This window comes from Chaetura pelagica, unplaced genomic scaffold (assembly GCF_000747805.2).
Source record: "Chaetura pelagica isolate M959 unplaced genomic scaffold, ChaPel_1.0 scaffold142, whole genome shotgun sequence".
NCBI lineage: Eukaryota > Metazoa > Chordata > Aves > Apodiformes > Apodidae > Chaetura > Chaetura pelagica.
In genome coordinates, this window is record NW_009952973.1 from 12542822 (window position 1) to 12565235 (window position 22414).

At 37.1% G+C, this 22414-nt stretch overlaps 1 protein-coding gene across 2 annotated transcripts in view; it reads left to right on the forward strand.

Moving 5' to 3' along the window:
- TENM3 (teneurin transmembrane protein 3) overlaps positions 1-22414 on the forward strand; it is a 320216-nt gene that overhangs the window by 9198 nt on the left and 288604 nt on the right. For both annotated transcript variants that reach the window (XM_009995957.1, XM_009995958.1), the window contains exon 2: positions 8815-9093. In XM_009995957.1, the coding sequence (XP_009994259.1) occupies positions 8815-9093 (279 nt within the window). The remainder of the gene's footprint in view (positions 1-8814; positions 9094-22414) is intronic.

Sequence of the window (22414 nt, forward strand, 5' to 3'; positions counted from 1 at the left end):
ATAAATCCTTTCTTGTCTTCAGCAGAATAGACATTTTTTAGAAAATCTAAATTAAGATGCTCTATCATGGGGGTTTGCCGGATAGAAACCCTTAAAGAGTGGTGTCATGGGACATATGGGTGAGAGAGGGAGTAAAAGAGGTTTTCATTTCTGCAGAAATCCTTGAGTCTCTATTCTCCATTGTTTGTTACACTTACCCACGCCATGGTCTGAGTTCCTCATTTTGTCCATGCGTTGCAGAGCTGATGTCCATGCATGTATGATACTTTTTTATGTATGGCCTACTCTGAATAGGCTTTTTTACTTGTACTACTTCAGCACCTGTTGAACTAATCGAGTTTTCTACCATGCTGAGAGACATACCCCTCTGTGGATCACTTGCTTGTGGTGGCAGGCATATCTTTCCCTTATGGAAAGGCAGATAGAATGGTAGAGTTTTCTCCCTTCCCAATATGGAGGAATAGCAGTGAGCCTGAGCTCTAGTTTGCATGCTTCTCATCATACTGCCTCCTTCCTCCTTATCTTTCTTCATTTCAAGCCATATGTCATGTCATTAGCATCGTACTAACCTTAATGTGGCAGTTCATACCTGTCAGATCTGTGGTTGTAGGCTCTTTGCAGACTGGATATCCATCATCTCTACATTGCTTACCCTTGGATCATATTTTCTTCACATCTATCAAATTTAGGCTTTATTTGTATTTTGTAATAAACGGATGCTGATATATTGATGATTTGGTCCCAGGATCCAAAGATTAAGATAGAGGCCTATAGTGTCTATACTGTCATTCTTGTCATGATCAAGTCTTTTTGTTTTTGCAACTCATTGAGTTGATGTTTCTATTTTAAACCCCCAGATGGTTTTATTTTCTTTACCTTGTAGCCCATGATTTGGACAGCTGTGTTAGTTTTGCGTAATTTTGTTTGCTTATTATGTAATCATACGCATAAACCTAGGGGGTTTTTTTTAGTTCCCCAAATTTGGAACAGCAACATTTAAGTTATAATTCATTTACTGCAACACGATTGCTGATGCTGTAGCTTGAAGCTTTGAATTGTGCAATTCTGAAATTATCTTCAGCTGACTTTAATCTTACTCTGCGGTTACTTCAGAAGGGCTTGATGAACAGTCCTTTATCCTTATACTGGATTAAGAAGTGCTGCTTCTGTTCTAGTCTGTGGATTAGTACTGAGGATCCCCTGTCACCCTCAAGCCTAACAGGGAATAAAGTTATGAGTCTCTCATGCTGCACAGAAAAATCTGCATGTTTATGTTCCATAATTTGAAAAACCAGTGACAAGAAGATAGTGTATTTGATTTGCATTGGTTCTGCTCTGTTACTTAAAAACTTTGCAAGGCCAGCACTTCAATCAATGTCTCCTTGTGATTCTGTAGTGCAATGCTATTAAAAATACATGAGTCTTTCAAAGATCAGTTTTGAAAGACTTTATTTTCCTCAAAACAGTAAGTGTGGGGGGGGCGGTTTGTAGCATTGACTCAGGTTTTAAGTCTTACAAAAAGCTCTTCAATGAGGAGTTGTGCAGTGACTGCAGCACAGAGAACTCACAGTATCTGGCAATAACTCTTTCAGAAGTCACTGAGACCATGTTTTTGAAAGCCCATAGGAATAGGAGAACAGTTTGTGTTTAATATTTGCTCAGAGTAACGAGCACCTGAAAATTATATGTGCAGTTGCTAAGATTTAATGTAATTTTACGCTGTTTGTTGGATGCATTGGAGAAGCAACTGTCTTTCATACTAATCTTAGAGCTCCACTCAAAATCAGGTAATGACAAGAGGAGGAGGTTAAGATGGAAAAGTGAATAGAGTGGAAAGGTCAAGAGAGAGAGATTAAGAGGTGACAAGGAACAAGAGTTGTGATGAGTGAAGAGGAAAACATAGGAATTAAAAGCAGGAGGAAAATGTGATACAGTTAATAAGTATGGTTTAAATTTCACAGACAAATTTCACAAAAGCAAAAGGAAAAAATCAGGCTGAAGTAATACAAACAAAATGCTATGCCTAATCACAGAGAAAAAAATGTTAACATAGGAAAAGCTCATTACTTGTCAGTCTTTACTGTGCTTTCTTCATTCTAGCAAGCAGAACTTTGCAAGTACAGCTTTAAAAAACTCCATTTTGGTAAATATCACAAAATGTTAGGGGTTGGAAGTGACCTCTGGAGAGCATCACGTCCAGCCCCCTGCCAGAGCAGGACCACCACAGGATCTAGAGCAGGTCACTCAGAAACGCATCCAGACAGAAGTCTCCAGAGAAGGAAATTCCACAACCTCTCTGGAGAGCCTATTCCAGTGCTCCATGACACTCACAGTAAAGAAGTTCTTCCTCACATTAAGATGGAACTTCTGTGCTCTAGCTTGCATTCATTGCCCCTTGTTCAGTCACAGGGCATGACTGAAAAGAGACTGGCCCCTCCTTCTTGACACTGACCCTTCAGATATTTATATACATTAATAAGATCCCCTCTCAGTTGTCTTTTCTCTAGACTAAACAGCCACAGGTCTCTCAGCCTTTCCTGGATACTCCAGGTGGGATCTCACTAGGACAGAGCAGAGGGGGAGGAGAACCTCCCTCAACCCACTGGACACATTCTTCTTAATGTACCCCAGGATACCATTGGCTCTTCTGGCCACAAGGGCACATTGTTGTCCCATGGATAACTTGTTGTCCACCAAGGTCCTTATCCACAGAGCTGCTTTTAGCAGGTTGGCTCCTAACCTGTACTGATGCATGTTGTTCCTTCCCAGGTGCAGGACTGCTCTACACTTATTCTTGTTGAACCTAATTAGGTTCCTCTTTGCCCAGCCCTCCACGCTGTCCAAATCTTGCTGAATGGCTGCACAGCCTTCTTGTGAATCAGCCAATCCTCCCAGCTTTGTATCATCAGCAAACTTGCTGAGGGATGCACTCTGTCCTGTCATCCAGGTCGCTGATGAAGATGTTGAACAGGACTGTACCCAGCACTGATCCCTGGGGCACTCCATCAGGTACAGATCTCCAGCTGGACGTTGCACCAGTGGTCACCACCCTCTGGGCTCTATTGTTTAACCAGTACTTGATCCATCTCCCTGTCCATTCTTCTACCCCACACTTCCTGAGTGAAAGTTGTGACAGAATGAATCAGCTCTACTACTCGTTCCTTCTTTTGTGTAATTTTATTCTACCTACCTAACATTCTGACTTCTGGAGGTAGCATTTGTACACTTGTTACCGGAGATTTATAGAGCATCCAAGGCCTCTGTTTTGTTATTTTCTTTTTAAAGTTTTTTGTCCTTTTATTTCCAGCAAATTTGTTTGTATACCAGCAAATACTGTATTTACTTCCAATTCTATGTGGTTTCTCTCAAGACTTTTCCTTACAGAGGACCACCTTTTAAGTTTGCCACACTGTGTTTGTTCCAGTAAATGGAAAAAATAAATACTTTCTTTACAAAGTTAAGTATAATTTCTTAAAAAAACAGCTAGAATTGACATTTGAAAGTAGATGATGGCATTGTGTGGAATTCTTGCTAAGCTAGTTTAGCTTTGCTTTGATTATCTGGGAAGATGGCATCTACCCCATGTTCTCAGTGGTCCTGTAGCAGTTATTTTGTGCTCTGAGAATAGAAGGAACAGTTTTGCTGCGTGTTATGTACAAAGAAGCTCTTTTTTCCTTCTGTGACTAGCACGTAACTGAACTCTGTAGTTTCCAGAAATTAGTAAAGTGAACAGGACAGCCAGTTTGCAGTTAGCTATTCCTTCATAGTTGTCTTGTGTGTGAATTAGGAAGGCATGGTACTGTTGTCAGTAGTCTGGGACTTCTGGTTGTACAGAAATTACGAAGCGTTTCAAAGATGTGGTGCAGCTGTGTGCTGGCTTCTACTGTACAGAAAGGGTGTGGAGGTATTGAGAACAAGTTCCATGTAAGGGCCTTCAAAGAGGAAAAACAAGCCCCCTATTTAAGGTCTAAACTTGGGTATAAAAGGAAAGAAGTACTTTTCCCATATCAATATAGTAGAAAACTGCATGGTCCTTGTACTGACACTTTGATGTCAATGCTGCTTACAGAGTAAACTTCAGTAATAAACATTGTATTATGGGGACATGTTTGTATATAGTAGGCTGCAGACAAAAAAAATAAAAATCTGAGAAATACATTTTTCCTCACATGCTTTCTAAATAAATGAGATTAATTTAAAAATTAATAATAATTGGTTTTAAGCAGGGAGTCAAGGAAATGTAAGAGAGAAAGTTGATTTCTCCCCTGAGGACCATGATCATAGTTCAGCTTTAGTTGTTTCACATTTTTTCTAAGATTAGTGTAAGTATTTTTATCATGACTTTATGTGGAGTGGTTATAGGGAAAATGTGTGTGATTTTTGAATGGCACCAAAGGTACATAGGCAGACAGAAGGCAAGGTACATTAGAAAGGGAATTGAAAAGTAATGAAGGATGCAGAGACTTGGCATGAAGGTTCATAGTAAACGTAAGCAAGAGCTGAACTTAACAGAACCTAACAGAATTTTGAGTATGGACCAGGATCTCCGTTTGGGATCTCTGCCTTTTTGGTAGTATGTATGTTTTAACAAAACCAAAGTCAGCAAAGGCACTCAAACTATAATTCCTCTGGTTTAAAAAGTAGGGATGTGTATGTATTTTTATAATATCTAGGCAGATGCTTTGGAGACTTTTCAGTTTGTTTTTTCTTTCCCTCTTTTCCAAAACAGACTATTGTTGCTAAAACCTGGCTTGTCAACTTACTGGTAGTTAATGAATTGCTAAGGATAATTTTGATGTCTGGACCTGCTGAAAAATTCTCTGTTGGATTGTTTTGTTAATTCCTTCTGTTTGATTTTTTTTTTTTTCCCTTTTCTATGGTGTTAAAGAGAAGATATCTGTGTATATTTTTAGTATAGGTCAACCTTAGAGCAAAGGCTGACAACTGAAGAGCAATGGGGCCTTTTGTTCAGTAATCCTCTTCAAAAACCCATTTCTACAGATAATATTTCCAACTTGGAGCTTAAGTTATTATGGCTGTGTATTAAGAACTTCCCCAGTTTAGGCCAGGGAAGCAAATGTGGCACAGGTGCAGCAGGTTTCCATTAAATTCCAACTGTTAAATTCTGACTTCCTAAAATAATAGAGAAATATATTTACACACTCTCTCTCTTTAAAGTATATCTATATTTATATATTTCAAAAATTACATTGATATACTTTTTTGTATGCATTTACCTAATGTAGTTAAGAAGGGACATCAATTGTACGTGGATTGTTGCTTCCACAGAAAGTGGTTCCAACATAATGGGAAGATGTGTACTGTCACTGTTGGCAAATGCTGTTTCTGTTATAGTAATTGCTGCACAAGCTCCTGAAAGTTAGAGTTATTACAGTAATTTTATTATTGTCTATACAAATGGACGGTGTCAGCATTCCTTACACTACCAAAAAAATTATATTCCTAGCCAAGAGAAATGCAGTATCTAATGGTAGAGTGGTAGTAAACAGCATTATTGACAGTTTTTATAACCTAACTTCATGATAGATAATCCCAAATAGTCCAAAACCCCCAAAGGTGTTTCCAGAACAAGTCTCTTTGAAATGTTGTGGCCAGTTTTTTCTCCTACACTTCATGCTTTCTTAAAGGAAAGGAAAAAACCCTACAAGGGATTATGTCTATTTGTTTATGCTGTATCTACATTTTCTGCTCAGGAATTAGTTCAATACAATCTCAAAGTTGTTTTTAAGTCTTTATAAACTGTTGAGGCACTTATTGTCAGTGGGAGAAATAGCAAATGCGTCTATAGTGTAAGAAACCAATGATTAAATCCCTCACACTGAAGTTATTCTGGAAAGGTTAATTAGAAACTCTAAGAATGCAAGAACATCCTCCCTTCATACTCTTTTTTCCGCTGAGCTCCTACAGCCTCCTTTTCTACATTCATTTTTATTTTGTGGTATTGTTCATTATCAGGTAAAAGCCCTCAACTTTTCTGCTGCCCACTAGATCTGCGTCCCAGCTAATGTTCAACTTCCCCTGGATGCTTTAAGACATCCTGTTGTCATTGCTTAGCAATCTTTAAGATTTAAGTATATATTTAAGATTTAAGTATATATTATTTCCTTTGGGATATAAATTCCTAGACAAGTATGTTTTCCATGCAAACATTTTGATTTGAGGTTTGTGAGGTTTTTTCATTTGTGGAGGCAACTTACATAGAGTACAATCCTCTTAGTAAAGCTCTTAGGAATGCTTTAATTCAGAAGATTATTTAGCCTGATGTTTCTGAAGCTGTTACAACATTTCTGGGCTATGTTGTAAAACTTGTCAATGTAGTGAAAAGCTCTAATATATTGAATGTGATGGGAGAGCAATATACCAACCTGCCCTCCTTTTCTGTTTTGGTCCATTTTGGTTTTCTTACTATTCGTAAGAGAGAGGAAAAAGGAGAAAATGTTTTTATATTGAGGTAGGCTGTTATAAACTTAAATTAAAAAATAAAATCCATTAACAGATGGAAGCTGGTATGTTGTGCATGAGACCAACTCTCCTAGGAAGTGATCACAGAGGGTGTTGTTACATGATGCCTAAAGTAGTTTCTCTTAAATGTAATAGTTTGCTTAAGAGGAAAAAAAATAGTGTTGGGAGGGAAATAGTCTCTCCAAATTAATTTCTCTGCACAGATGTCTCCCTGAGTGATTCTCAGAGGTCAAAGGGGTTCTTTTGGCAGGGGGGAGCAGAGGGCTGTGTAATGCATGCTGGCAGAGGAGCTGCGGGTTGTGATGCGGCTGCTCGCCTGCTGCAGCTGGTCTGATTGTAGCTCAGGAGGCAGCATCTGTGTCCATTTGCATCCTTCCTTGCCTCCAGATCTCAGCACTGTATCAGGGACTGTAGGCATAACACCTTGTAACGTTGAAGTCAAAGGGAGTTTTGTTACTGACTCAAGTAACCTGTTCTTTAGTAAAAAATACTTATTTCCATTTTGCTTCCCAAAACCCTATTCTTAAAGCAAATAAGATTCTGCATGTGTGCCTGTGTACGCACCTCAGCTGCCTCGTGTGTGTGTGTGTAGGTACACCTGTATTCATATGCACACTCCTGTGGGCTTCTCCTGCATTTGGTTCCGACTTAAGGCAGCTGTTTGAAAATAGAGATTCATGTAATAATGTACCAAATACATAAACTCAGCATTCTAGAGTTTCACCCTTAGCATATATTTACCAAAATGCAAAATAATAGGCATTTGAGACACTTCACTACTTTCAGTTCTGACCCTTTTGCCACTAGGTGGTTTGTTTGGCCTGTTTGCTTCTCTGATTAGTTTCAACTCTCATGAAACCTGAAAAATGGCATGGTGTGAGAGCTTTAAAAAATGACAAGATACTATCAGTGTGCACAGTCATGCCTTGTTCTTATAGTCTTCACACTGTTCAGACGTATTTATAGATATACCTACTCCTTTTATATTTACCTCTCCAGCTGTATTTTCATTCACATGTGTTCGCAGCTGCACAATAAATACAGTTTGATTTGTTCCTAATTGTAGTAACTGATTTTCATTATTTATGAAAGTCATTGTCAGAATTCATTTATGATTTTGACTGCAAAGGAACTTACAGTGGTAACTTCATATGACCGCAGCGATAAAATAATTAACTGGTTCACTTGAAGCAAGTCAATTGCCAGGGCATTAACTTTTAATATTTCAGGGGTTATTTACACTTCTGTATTCACACTTCTGCAATTCCATTACTTTCAGATTGATAGGATTCTGTTCTTTTTAAGTATTAATTATGTTACTAAGATATTTTTATGTTAAATGACTAATTTTGGATAAATTAGGGTGCCTGTCGGATTAAAAAAATGAGTATGTGTTCTGATTTGTTCCCAGAGCTATGAAATAACTGTGGGTTAGGGTGGAAAAGCATTATGGGGGTAGGCATGCAAATGAGATTGCCAAGTGTCTGTACATCATAAAACGTCTTAATCTATGGACATAAAAGTAGGATGAAGACGCAGCCATTAAAAAGACAGTATTTTTTGAGTGTCGCATAATTTAGATACTTTAAGTTATTGAAGTGTCACAAGTTTATTGAACCTAATTTATTAATACAATCATTTGGGATTCACTAATCTCTTGCTCTTCCCCAAAACAGAGGCTAGAAGTCTCTTTAAAATGCACACTCTGCTTCAGCAGTAAAAGCTTAAAATGTGTCTCAAAATATGGAAGCACGAAAACTTAACAATTTACTGTAGTCCTAACAGGTAACAGGTGGCTCTGTTCTTGTTTGTTTATATTTGTGTATTGAAGTCCTTCAGAGAGATCCAGTAAGGACCAAGTGAGCTTGGTTCCCATTTACTTTTTCCATTTGCACGTTAGGTGTCATCTGTATGAGGAAAATAGCCTGTTGCTTTGGCCTCTAATCAGGACAAAGAAAAGAAAACCTGACGAGTACCTTGTTACTGCTCTCACACTTTGAAAAATTAAAAACAAAACAAAACAAATGTTCCTTTTATGTGCTGAATTGGCTTTTCTTAGTTTACAGGATCTGTTATGTTTCTTTCCTACCCAGAAGTATTTTTGTATGGTTTAAGCAGTTGACGAAACAGTGCTAAGGTGTAGTATGAATGAAAAAGGGTACCACAGAGAGCTGGAGATGAAAGAATCCACTTGATTGTAGTACATGTGGAGTTTTGACAAAACACTGTGATACCTGATACAATTATACGCATGAAAAGTTTTTACTTTTATGTTCTTAAAAAAAAAAAAAAAGATTCTCACCTTTTGTTATTTTTTTTTCCCCTAATCAGGACAGAATTTTACCCTAAGGCAGTTAGGAGTTTGTGAACCAGCAACTCGTCGAGGACTGGCATTTTGTGCGGACATGGGGCTCCCCCACAGAGGTTACTCTATCAGTACAGGGTCAGATGCTGATACTGAAAATGAAGGAGTGATGTCTCCAGAGCATGCCATGAGACTTTGGGGAAGGGGGGTCAAATCAGGGCGCAGTTCCTGTCTGTCGAGCCGTTCCAACTCAGCCCTCACTCTGACTGATACCGAACATGAAAACAAGTCCGACAGTGAAAATGGTAAGTTCTTATGCATATGCAAATATATAATTCAATGTTATATTTGCTGGTTTGTTTGACACTCTATTATTTTAAATCACTGAAGGGATGGCCTTTAAGTATTTACCTTTTCATTTCTCTTCTTTCGAGAAAGTCAATATTCAGCATCAGTCCTAACTAATGCAAGCTTTGAGTGTGATGTTTTAGTGGTAATTTTGAAAGAATTTAATCACAAAAAAGATTAGCTCTCTTTTGTCTCAGGCCATGTCACCTGTTACGCTTTGAAGAACAGCTGAGTGACAAAGTTGATCCCCAAGGCCAGCTTTCAGTCTAAAGTTTCATTGTAAGCTCTTCTTCAAGGTCTTAGAGAAGCTGCCGAATCTTGAAATGGATGAATGAACACAAAGAATGGCTTATACCATGGCTCATGTTATTAGAAAACAAATGTGATCATTCTTTAAACTTCCTACTTGATGAGAGCAGTTGGAATTGTGGTGAAGAGGGACATGTGGCCTTTGATGTGCCTGGAGGACTGGATTACTGTGCAATTAACACCTGAAAAAAAAAGTATAAACAGCAGCCTTATAGTACATAAGGGTATGACCACTGTATATGCTTAGTGTTTAGATGAAAAGAAGTGAATCAATTGACTGATTAATTTTTAAGCCTTCTCATTTTTTTTACCTCTACTTGAGATTATGAACAGAGCCTAATGTGTTGTTAAATGTACAAATCTTAGATAAAATTTTATCTTTAACTTCTTTTAAATTATTGTTTTGTTAACTTCATTACTTTCTATATGGCAAGTTCAAAAGAGAAATTAAGAAAAATGAATAAAAATGAAAATTAGAGTGATGGCTGTTGCCTGCATAGCTATGTTTCTTTTTATTAATTTATTGAACCTGTCTGCTCAGCTGTGCAAAAGTCAGAGGAATTTTCTTTCTATCCTCTGGTAACAGCTGTAAACATTGTGGGAAACAGCAATGTAGGTGTGAATGTATGTTAATCCCCCCCCAAAAAAGGCACTTTTATATTAAATTACAGGCAATAGCCAATAATATTTAGTCCTACCTATTTATTAGTTTAACTTAAGTTTGAGGGACAAAACCAAAGCTATATATGTTGGTATTATTGATACTTGTTGCTTTTCTTCTGGTGGCTGGTTCTAACTGAAGATGCCTGTGCAAGATGACTGTCTCAGATGTGAGAGATCTCATTTTTATGTTGGACTTAATGCTGCATGGTACCTGAGAAGTCAGGCACGTGTCTTGTCTCATGCTTGGAAGATTTGCTTTGAATCAGTGGCGTGTTTGAATGAGGAAGACAGGAGTACTTGCCTACTTCTTTTCAGCAGTGGTTTTTCTGTTGGATGACTCTTGATATTTCAGCTGCAAAACAATCTAGAACAGATTTGTTCAGCAGTCCCATTATTTTTCTTTTGAAAAGTCTATCTGAAACAGATAATCTTGAGTCTTTTGTAAAGCTCTAGGTTAATGATCTGGAAAGTACATATTTATATATACACACACGATTTCCTTAGAGTGGTATATTTACATTAACAAAGAGGTGACTGCATCAGAAATACAAAAGGTTTGGTATGCTTTTCAGTAAACTTCATATTTACAATTTTTAAAAAAGCAAAATGCCTGATTACCCTATGCCAAAACTCTGTAGTGAGCTTAAAGTTAGTTATATTTTACTTTTTCATGTGTGAGAAGACTGTGAATGTGTTAGTAAAGACATTCTCTGCTGGTTAAAATTATGCAAGGAATATTTGATGTTGGATACAACTTCAAAGAAGAGTTTAGTCACTAAAAAGGATTATGGTTGATTTATTTATTGATAGGGAAGCCAGAAGTCTGACTTAAGAAGGTACTAGAACTGCTGTGAGGCTAATGAAATTTTGATGGCTTGAGAGTCCCCTTAGGGCTATGAAACATATGTAGCTTGGACCATGTCATGGGTCACCATTTCAGTGGAGATGTTAAAGAAGTGGTGAAAAGCTTAATCTTCTTAGATGTTTTTGTCTGGATTTTTGTTTTCACTGAACATGGAAGATTTGGCTTAGAAACAGTTTTATATATGTAGTTGGAACTCAGTATGTTAAATGCTCACAGCAGAATGGAAAATATAATTTAAAGCCAGGGAAACCACATTCTTCTGGAAGGCACAGGTGCTGTAATCAAAGGACCAAACTGCAGGTGTGAGTTTTGTTAATTTATGGCCTGAAGTTAATAGCTGTGCCAGTGTACTGTTAAAATCTGACAAATCTGATAAGGCTTTGAAAATACAATTAAAGGTACAATGAGCCCTCTGTACTGCATCCCTCTTCGCTGTGCATGAAAGCTTCCTGACTGAATTTTGCTGGAACTGTTACACAGGTAAATGCATTTCTGTGCACCATGTTTACCTCTGAGGCAGAAAAGGAGCAGCAGTTTATGATGAGTAAAACACAACACCAGATGGTACCTTCCTCACCTAGAAACCACAGTTCTTGAGCAATCTCAGTATTCACCCAGTGCAACTAACTGTTTAAGTAGTTCATTACCACAAGCAGACCTTATTGGAGTTAATGGGACTATTCAAGCTAATGGTAACTGTGTCCTGTACTACAGATTTATCAACTCAAGATAAACCGTTTGTTGAATGTATTTGGGATTTTCTTTCTTGATGATTAGGCAAGAAGAGAAGCTTGGCATCAAAACACTATTTCTTTTCCTTCCTTGTAACCGTTGTGTGTATTTGCTCTTCTGACATAGTTGTGAATTGTATATCCCTCAGGAAGGCAAAACTTGAGGTTTGTTGCATAATGGCATGGAATAAGTGAAAATAGTTTATTGAAGATACTAATTTTTATTTGTCAGGATCTTAGCATTATATTTCTAAGATATCCTACAAAAGCAACATAAATTTCTGAGTAATATTGGCAGGATTAGAAGTTTCTTTAAAAGAAACAAATAAGATTGCACATGATTAAATCACATGAATGCTAGTAGATTTTAATTCTGTTTTAGGAAACATCAGAGCTGTTTTCCAGACATAAGATGGTCTCACAACAAACTTTTAGGTTACTGCTCAGTAAAAAAATTTGAAGAAAAATATTTTCCTTTTAGCTCATTGAAGTTCCATATGACTCTTGGCATCATATTCTAAGAGATTTGTCATGTCAGCCTCCCTGAAGGAGGACCTGCATCTGTTAATCTGGGCAATTTACCAGTGTCACATACAGTATGATGTATGACCTGGAGCACACCGAGCATGTGTGTGCTTCTTCAGGCTTTCTTCTTCATTCCCATTTCAAGTTATTTCATAAATGCTACATAAAAAAAATTAACATTGCTAATTGTTGTAGGAGCTATGGCTTTGAAATACAAACAGCCCACCTTCTACATGCTTGACAGTAACTTAATGTTGCTAAGCTGTTCTAAGATTACTAAATCTTGTATTTTAAACTTGATAAATATTTTAGCAGAATATGAGCTAGAAGTTAGTTAGGCTTCAAATGGCCCTTTTGCTTAAAAGGCAAATATATTTTTAAGGTATCTTAGAATCCATTTGTTTATTAAAATTATTTTTAAATCCATTAAACTGTAATCTCTAACTTCATGCGGCATCTGAAAGCTAATAAGCAAAACATGAAGGTTATTTGAGTAAATTATTCCTAAAGTCCAGCTTCTTATACAGTTATTTATTTATTGTTTGTACAGTTATATAACCAGTTTTGTATGCATTTCTTGTGCTGTCCTGGAATGTGACCGTGGCAACGATTGTGACTGGGAAGTTACTACGACTTGAGCAAGTCTGTGCCATTTTCTGTCCCTTTGGAAGCAGTATTGACAGTTGGGCACTCTGGATAGATGTGAGCTGCATAGTTTATGCTACCCACAGCTGCAAAGACTAGCTGGGCCTACAGAAAACAGTTCTGATGGCACTCAAATGTTGGGTTGTATTTTTAATTTTTTTTTCTGATGGGCTTTTTTTTTTTTTAGAAGAAATATATGTGTGTGTATATATATATCAAAACAAAAGGAAGAAAAGGAGAGGATTCTGAGATCAGTGCCTCAGGCGTTTGTTCTGGGTTGATTAGAAAATTATTTGAAAGTTGGACGCATTTTTCACAGATACAGGAAAGTAGATATTGCTGGTAGAATATTCATTGTTAAGGACTTTTGTAAAGAGAAAATATCAGTTTATCAGCTGCATGAGCACCTGATTGCTTCCTCTCAAACTTAGCCAGCTTCTCAAGACAGCATTCTTGTGAACCTAATACTGTCTTGTCCTTCTAGGACAAGAATGAATTTACTGATAGATCTCAGAAAAACAAGTAGTACTTTGGTAAGATACTTGTCAATACATTTAAAATCTGTCCTTTCTAATGTAATACACCTATAACATATACTTAAACTCTGCGATCTTAAATGTAACACTACTGAATTGTGTGCATTATGTTTTCACACATTCAATATCCTTCTTTATGCTAAGGCAAAACCTGACTTAGATGAACTCTACTGAATAGTAGCTGCTTGGTACCTGCTAGCCAAATGCTGAGCCCACCAATCAAAACCAGCCACATAGCTGAATTAATATTAATCTTACTGTCCTGCCACTATTTACAGCTTCTTCACTCTTCCCCACAGTATTCCATCTAGCAATTATCTTCTCTTCATTAAACATGCCAGTATCTCTTAAATCCTGCTTTGCTCCTAAGAAATTTCATGGTGAGGAAATCAGTCTGTATAATTGATATAAGTCAGCTCTGAATGATATTTAATGTCTAAACAGGCATACAAATTTTTCTTTGGTTACAGACACATGGAACAGAAATCACACACTGCAGTAGTCCCTGGTTTTCTGCAATACTATAACAAGTTTTCTGTATGTATGATACTTTTCATATTTTATTAATTTCTGATTGTAGTTCTGCAGGTATATTTCTGTAAATCTTCCTAGTGTTCAAAGTTAATGCAATTGAAAATCATGCTGATAATTCCTTTGGCTATTCTGTCCAGCGACAGAACAGCTGGGCTGACCTTTTTCCAGTAAATCTGGATTTCAGAGGTTTACTGTCACTGAACTTACTGTTGAGGGAAAGACATCAGATTCCAAAGGGCCATCTTAATGATGCTTTCGTGATGGCAGTTTGGTACAGAACTTCAGGCCAGAGTATGAGGCTCTTTGGAGACAACCAAATCTTCTGATGCGCATGAACTGTAGGCTTAACAACAGCTGACAGCAATAAAATTAGAATTGGGGTCTGCAAGCTGAGTCTAAGAAAATGTCAGACAATGCACTCATGGCTGTTAAACTTCTAAATCCTTCTAATATTAAGGAGGTGAAAGAGGTGTTTGAAGACCAACTGTCATAGATCAGGATTTCTGCAGAGATCTGGATTTCAAGAAGGAACCATGCAGAAAATGGAAGGATCAAATTTCTAAGGAGGAGCGTACAATGATGCACTTTGGGACATCCAGGCATACAAATAAAATAGAGACATAATCAGCAATAAAAGTGAAGAATTTTACAGAAACATGAAAGCTAAGGGAAAAGAGTGAGCTAATTTATTACTTAACAGTGAAGGCAGACTGGCAATATATTGCTAATATGTTTCCTTCAGCTTTTTCTTGTTTCAGCATTTGCTACCTGAGTAACTGGTCACAGTGCTAACGTTTGTACTACTAAACAAAAGATTAGAGTTTACTTAGTTAAATAAAATTTCTCATGCATGTATAGAGCATCTACAGCCTCTGGGCTTTCTGTGACTTGTGTATGCAAAATTGTTGAGGGTGGATATGGTTCTGGAAAGCAAAACCAAACAGGACAACTTGGGAGGGGGCAAAGAGAAGGTGGAGGAACCTGCCTCATCAATTAGACAGGAAACATTCTAAGGAACAAAAAAAAAAAAAAAAGTTTTATTTATAAGAATAAGCATGTGTTTTTACTAAATGAGGCTTCTCAAGCTTTACTGATTTCCTTCTGTGATAGTATAAACCATTCCTTGATAAGGAAAAAGGAGCAGATGCAAGCAGTAATAGATATTTTGATATCAGCACACTTCTGACACTGTCTCGCTCCCATTAAAATCATAAATGGAGACCCAGGGTCTAGGTTCATTATTGAAAAATAAATGTACAACTTTCTGAAAAAACCCATTAAAAATTATTATTGGTTTTTCATGAACTGGCAAGTTCAATCAAATAGTACTCCACATAGCGTGTCAAGGAGCTGGAAATGTTTAGTTTGAGGAAGAGGAAGCTGAGGGGACACATCATCAGTCTCTACATCTACCTGAAAGGTCATTGTAGAGTGGTTGGTGCTGGTCTCTTTTCGCTGGTAATCAGTAACAGAACAAGAGGGAATGGTTTCAAGCTGCAACAGGGTAGGTTTAGATTGAACATTAGGAAAACTCTCTTCACAGAGAGAGTGGTTAGACACTGGAATAGGCTGCCCAGGGAGGTGGTTGTGTCACCATCCCTGGATGTGGTGTTGGTAGGTACGGTTTAGGGGAGAACTTTGTAGAGTAGGGATGATGGTTGGACTCAGTGATCCCGGGGGTCTCTTCCAACCTAACTAGTTCTGGGATTCTATGATACTCCACACCCTTCTTGAAGATAACCATTCTTCATTGCCATGTCCTTTTAAGGAACCACAGAGTGGCCTGTCAGTGACATTGCACAGCTCTGCCACTACCTGTGGATTCCTCCTGTCTAGGACCTTGGTCTTGTGTACGCCCAGCTTATGTAAGTGGTTCCTAACAGCTCATTCTTTCTCCATGGTGGTAGGACTTCTCAACTGTGGTTGAGCTTTGCTTTCCCTATGCCTCGTCCTGCATGTCCAGTAAATGTTTTTGTATTCCTCTTTGGCAGCCTTCAGGTGAAGGTCATAGTGGTTATTTGTCAGTGATGTTTTCTGTAGTTTGTGAGGGTTTCTTCCACAACCTTGTAATGTTTCTTTTGTATACAGTGCTGCTGAAATAATCTTACTTTTGCACTTAGCAGTACTATGACAGAAATATTTTGTGTGACTGGTTCTGGGACTACATTTTGAGGAAAATGCCAGCCAGCTGAAGGCCTAGAGAAAGAATAATTAGTAAGAATGATTAGAAATTGTAAACACACAACAGTAGAAGAGACTGGGAGAATTAGCACCTAGCATGTTCTGTCTAGATTTTGCTGTAAAGGCCATGTATGGCAAATAGGACCAGAGGCAAATGATGCAAATTGCAAAAAAGAAAAGTTAGCTCAGACAATGGTGTTCCAAGAATAAGTTGGTGAAGAAGATTAGTGGGGACCATGCAGATATTTAATCATCTAACATATTGCCCGAAACAATTCTAAAATGGTGGTGTAGTTCTTGTTGGTCCTGATTTGTGGGAGAGTATGGACAAAAGGAATTCTTCACTTTCTTTCTGGTTTTGTTTTCTGTGAGACAATTGTGTTATTCAATCCAACAACTAATGAGCAGGAAGTGTCTTGAAAATGAAGGCTGTTAAAATCTTGCTCTGCAATTTACTGTGAGATTACTATTTGTATTATTTTTTCTTCTAATTGGAAATGGTTAACTTTTCATAGATTCTTTTTCTTCTTTAGTTTCAGATTAAAATGCTGCTGTTCAGTCTCTCTGAACAAAATTTGTGGATGCGCTTGTGCAAGGAAATCTTAAAGAAAACAGCTCTTTTTCATTTAAGTTGTGTTTTAATTGTGAGGTTGTCAGGAAAGCAAAGCATGCTTTACACATCTATAAACTGATGATCTCTGCTGTTTGTATTTAGAATGTGGTTTTGATGTCCTTGAAAAATCACAGTGGTAGCAGTAAATTGTTTTAATTAATGAATTAGAATGCAGCAGATTTGCTGAATCAGGTTCATTGATGTAATTATCACTGGAATAAAAAGGAGAAAAAAAAACACCTGTCAGAGCTGTGAGGTTATTTAATTTGTTGTCATTTGAAAGCAAGTTATTCGGCCACCACTGCCTTAATTTCCTGTATCGTTATGTGGGTATTGAGAGGTGTAAAAATATATGTAAACATATATACACACATACATTTATAGTTTCATAAGATAAAATACAATTAATGGTAAAGTCTGAAAGTAAAGTCTAAATAACGTTTCTATATAAAGAAAAAGCTGAAAAGGTGGGGTTTTTTTCACTCCATGTTAGAAGCATTTCAATGGAAGGGCCTTTGACCTGCTGTGATCATTGTGAGTTAGTCCAGATTTGAATCTGTAAAATACCTATCATTGTCTTACTACGTTTTTTATTTATTTCACTGTTGTGAAATTAAAGTTAGGAATTATGTGAAAATCAAGTTAGGAATTATGAGAGGGAATAATGTAAAATAATTATGGACTAAACTATTAATATGCAAATGGTTAATAGGCATCTCTCTCATATTGTCTATAAAAAGCATCCATAACGGGTAGCTTTCTGGGACTTGGAAGGTTCTCTGCAGCTGCCAGGGATGCCCTGCTGCTGGCAGATGCCTCCCTGCCCTACTGTGGCTTCCGGCTTCCAACTAGGTATGTCTGAGACAAAATGTGAGCATTTACATGTCTGGTGCAGTCTTCACAGCAGAAGCAGCAGCAACTGACCTTGGAAACCCTTGTTGTGGATTGTTAGACCACACTGGAGTAAAGACTAACAACAGGAGGATTTCTCTGGTTGACTACATTATGATCACTTTTTTGCTCTTTGTGATGAAATGGATGCATGTGTGTATATATCGCTATGTATGCATATATATGGCTATCCTTACAAGACCTTTTCTTTAAGTTTTATTTTCACAGTTTATACACTAGTTTTCTTACAGATAAAACATACAGAGTTGCAGATGGGTTTCTTCTTCAAATGACCTAGAAACTTTAAAGCATTTCCGTAGCATATCCATATGCAGTCTTAAGCATAGGCAAAGGAAAGTTTTTCTGGTGTTACACACTCTGCCAATGACCTACTGTATGCTGAAGAAAGAGAGATTTATTTTTTTTTTCCCAATTGCTGTGTTTTTATTAATGTAATACTCCTATAAACTGCTTTCTAGGTACAAATCAAATATCTTTTATAATTACTGATTGACTAACGCTGTGGAGCTTCATTGTGCACCTGTGGCAGACAGCCTGAAGAATTTGGGTTGCTTTGTGTCTGTATAAAACTTTTTGTTTTGTAGTGAGTTGCACTGAAGCATACTGTGCTGGCCACTTGTGCAGTTTGTAGAAAAATAGCAGAAATTAGGCATCTAAGATGCCTTTTGGCAAAAGTTAGTTCTTGGAGATGGTTTCAGAGGTGTGTTTTCTGTCTGCTGCTGAAGATGGATAATGAATGTTTAAAGAGAGTTTATAATTTTTGAGGCTGTTTTGAATATTCAGTTTCCAAGATATGTAAGGCAAGATGGCTTTAAAAGGAATGGCCTCTATCATCACTCTTTGGTTAAATGGATGGGATTCATTCTCCTTCCATGGAGAGTTAACCAGAATTGTTCAAGCTTCTAAGTTCTTCGTTGTGTGATTGCTGTTACGTTCTATAAAGAGATTTATTTAAAATTACTTAAAAGCTGAACTCAGTGGGGAATTCTGCTGCTCATTCCCTTAACTACGTTGACTGCAGAGAACATATGATGTCTTTTTCATTAACTGTCTTTGCTGCTTGTTTGCTTTCAGTGGAGTTCTGGGAAACTGTTACATTGTTTTGTAAACTCAGTATTGCTGGGTCCTGGCTGCTTATGGCCATTGAGATGAGATTAGATGCTTTTGTTAACAGGCCCCAGACTTTAAATTTATAGGGACTAGGCACCATCTGCTCTCAATTAAAGGTCTTGAGCTCTGAAATTAATTCTTTCCATTGGTGCATTAGAGTCAATCTTTTGACCTGGAGTCGCGATAAGGTTATATTAGCCTCTTGAGCCTAGCAAAAGTGAGGAGTTCACTCAGGGACAGTACTGAATATTCCTTTCAGTCCTCTATCAGTGCAGTTAGAAGGCAGAAAGTAATTATTGTTTTTCCATTATACAGGTAGAGTGAGATTTTTGAAAAACACCTTGAAGATGTAGAGCTCTCATCCTTATGAGCTGTAACAGGACTTGTGCTCCTAAATCATATAAGTGCTATTGAAAATCTCTCTTGGAAAAATCCAATTAATATAAAGAATGTTGGTGAAACTCACAGAAAGACTTCACGTAGGAGTGGGTTGAGTGTGGAAGTCCATTGTTCCCACACTCACATTTGCTTGTTACATTAGCTGTGTTTTGCTTCAACTGTATTTTGTTGATTACATCTGGAGCTGCAAAATAATGGGGGATCTTAACAAAAATCAAAAAACAAGAATTGTTCTGCCAGTTCTTTTGCTGAACTTGCATCTGTCCTGAGCTGTAGATGTTGCACACCCAAGTGTTGCTTGTTGGCACCCTGTCTGCCAGAGGTTAAACTCTGAAATTCCATTTTTTCTTACTCATTCTTACTATTTTCCGTAAGTTCAACCCAGCTTTCTGTCCAGCTCCCAAATTTCTTATTCACGGGGCAGTGAGGATACTAACCCGTTCCCAGTGCTGCAAGGGTTTATACCTTCTAGGCTGACTATAATGCCTTTTTCTTCTACCATCTTGATGCTGCCAAGGCAGTTTTATGTACTTGTGTCACTCCTCGATTTTTTTAGGGTGCCAGAAGATGGCTGTACCTGACAGGCTGAAAAAGCCTGAAATACTTTGGCTGAAAAAGCCTGAAATACTTTGGCTGAAAAAGCCTGAAATACTTTGGCTGAAAAAGCCTGAAATACTTTGTCATGTCCATGGGGAAAACCACTCTTCTTGCTGTTCTAGCAGTTAGAATTCCTATTTCCAGCAAGGCCAAATATTAAGCAGACAAGAACCTGTTGTCTTTAAAAAGTGGGCTTTGCTACAATCCAGATGTAGCCATCTAACAAACTGCTACTTGAGTAAATAAACAGCCAGGTAAAAATACACCTTCTGGAGCTCATAAAGTTTTATACCTTGAAAGCTATCTATTTTTCAACATTACCTAAACTAGAATAATGTTTGGAGTCTCCAGTAGGTAGAATGTTTCCCTTTTTCCTGACACCAGGGACTTAACTGACTTTCATGACTTTTCAGGTATCATGGAGAGTGTCTTGGCAACTAGATCAACTAGTTCCCGCAGGACTCTGGGATGCGTCTCATCATGTCCCAAGAACTTTTGTATGTTCAAGTTCCTCAGGTGATCACAAACCTTGTCTGCAATTACAGTGGGAGGGACTCCCTCCCCTTGGTCCCTGTCCTGAGGTCCTTCAACTCAGGAGGCTGTAGCCCAACTACAGTTTTGAAAAATTAAGTTAGAGTTCTTAACTTTTTTCCAAATGTGACATATCATATAAAAATATTAAGTGAACTAACCCAGAAAATGTTGAAGTGTCCTCTCTGCATGTATTAGTAACATTCTCCTTATCCAGAGAGTCATCTTTGTACTTCTGGGACTTACGAAGCACATTTGAACAGCTGTAACAATATTGAAAGTATGTTAACAGAATCTGTGTGCTTTTAGTTAGCAATTTGCTTTTTTAAAAAAACCCCACAAATTCATTTATTTCCCACCTTCTTATATGTTCTTTGTTCTTTGCAGTATCAAATGTATTGATTTTTTTTAATATAAAAAAGTTAATCGGCTTACTGGATTTTTCTTCTTCTGATCAGCTCTACACAATTGAATTTTTCATCCTCTTTTCCAAGGAATTTCAATGTTATGAAAAAAGCATTAAAGAGAATTCTGATAAATTATTCCTTTAAAAAAAGAATCTACTGCAGTGCACTTCTGTTGAGGCTGGAAAGTTAATTGAACTCATTTCTGTTTTGTTTTCAAAGAGAAAGATATCTATGCTTGGTAAATGCAAGAGACAAGCTCTCTGAGGGAACTGAATTACATGATTTGTTGCTAATACTGTTTACCCAAGAATTCATAATAGGAATTTGAACTAACCATTTACATGACATGGTATTATTGATTGTCTCAAAATATAGTTCTCCTTGTGACTTTAAACAAAAAGTAGGGTTTGAATACAGTACACTAAAATATAAGGGAAAATATTTAATAATCATATTTTTAAAATGAATGTTTTCTGAATGTTTTTATCATACACTGTGGTTCTTTCATGGAGCAATGGTTCTCCTCCCAAGAACATATTAAAAAAAACAGTGTAATGTATTTTTATGCAAGATGTGTGATTATTCTGTTTTACCTTAAGAAACAAACAATTAAACAACTACCCCAAAAACCCCACAAACTCTTCTTCCTTTGTGACCCTTACTTCATTTTTACTTGTTAAATCAACTCTGGCCTAATCTTCTATGAGTTGTTTTTGTGCTTGTGTTACATCAGTCTGAGCTCTCATCAGACTTCACAGGCTAAGTGGACTTGAGTTTTGGATAGTCTGTGAAAATAATCGAAGAAAATGTACTGTACTCCTGGATGTGATTATAATGGTTCATTATGTCCATTAAAATTAGTACTGAATCCGTACTGAGTATTCTGCTGTGAATTCAGGTTAGTTTCAGTGTCCTGATCACTTGTAATTACTAAAGTGCAACTCTTAGCTCAGCTAAATTCCAATCCCAATGACTTCCATTCTTCTTATCAATTTCTTCTGAACTGTACATGTGGGAAATCTTTAAAGTATTTGCTTTGAAGTCCGAGATACTGCAATGAAATCCTGATTTGGTCACTAATTTGCATATTACATGATCTTTCTGATTTTGTTTTCCTGCTTATAAATGGGCAACTGTAATGTTTATTTTCTATCAGACTTCCTCGCTCTGCTTTTTACTTTCTTGAACTAAATGATTTGAAAAGGTTGGGTATCTTTTTTTCTTTTTATATAGGTAGTTTTGCTTATATGTATATAAATAAAAATACTTTTGCAGTAACTTTAAAAAAGCATAAGTTTTACAAATTCAGAAGGGCTTTTCAATCCTTCAAAAATCTCACTGAATTCTATCCAAATAAAAAAATAAGGTGGATGCAAAAACCTAGACAATCTGCAGTGATTTCAGATGAGATAACAGTACAATACTGCACTAATTATAAGCAGTTTTTAGATGTTTACTTTTGCATATTCTGCATAAATGCAAGTAATTTTATGTGTTCTTAACGTGTATTTCAAATTGTTATTACTGTAAATGTGTTCTTTATCTACTTGCACAAGAGTAAAAAAGCAGAGATAATATTACTGCCCTTTCTCTGCTTACATGCAACCTCCCATTATGCAGAGTGCAGCTGAGCTAGTGTTCTTCTCCAGGCTTTGGCTAAATTGCTATTAACTTCCTGAACTGATTTTGATGTTTTTATTGTATCAGTACTATTAGATTG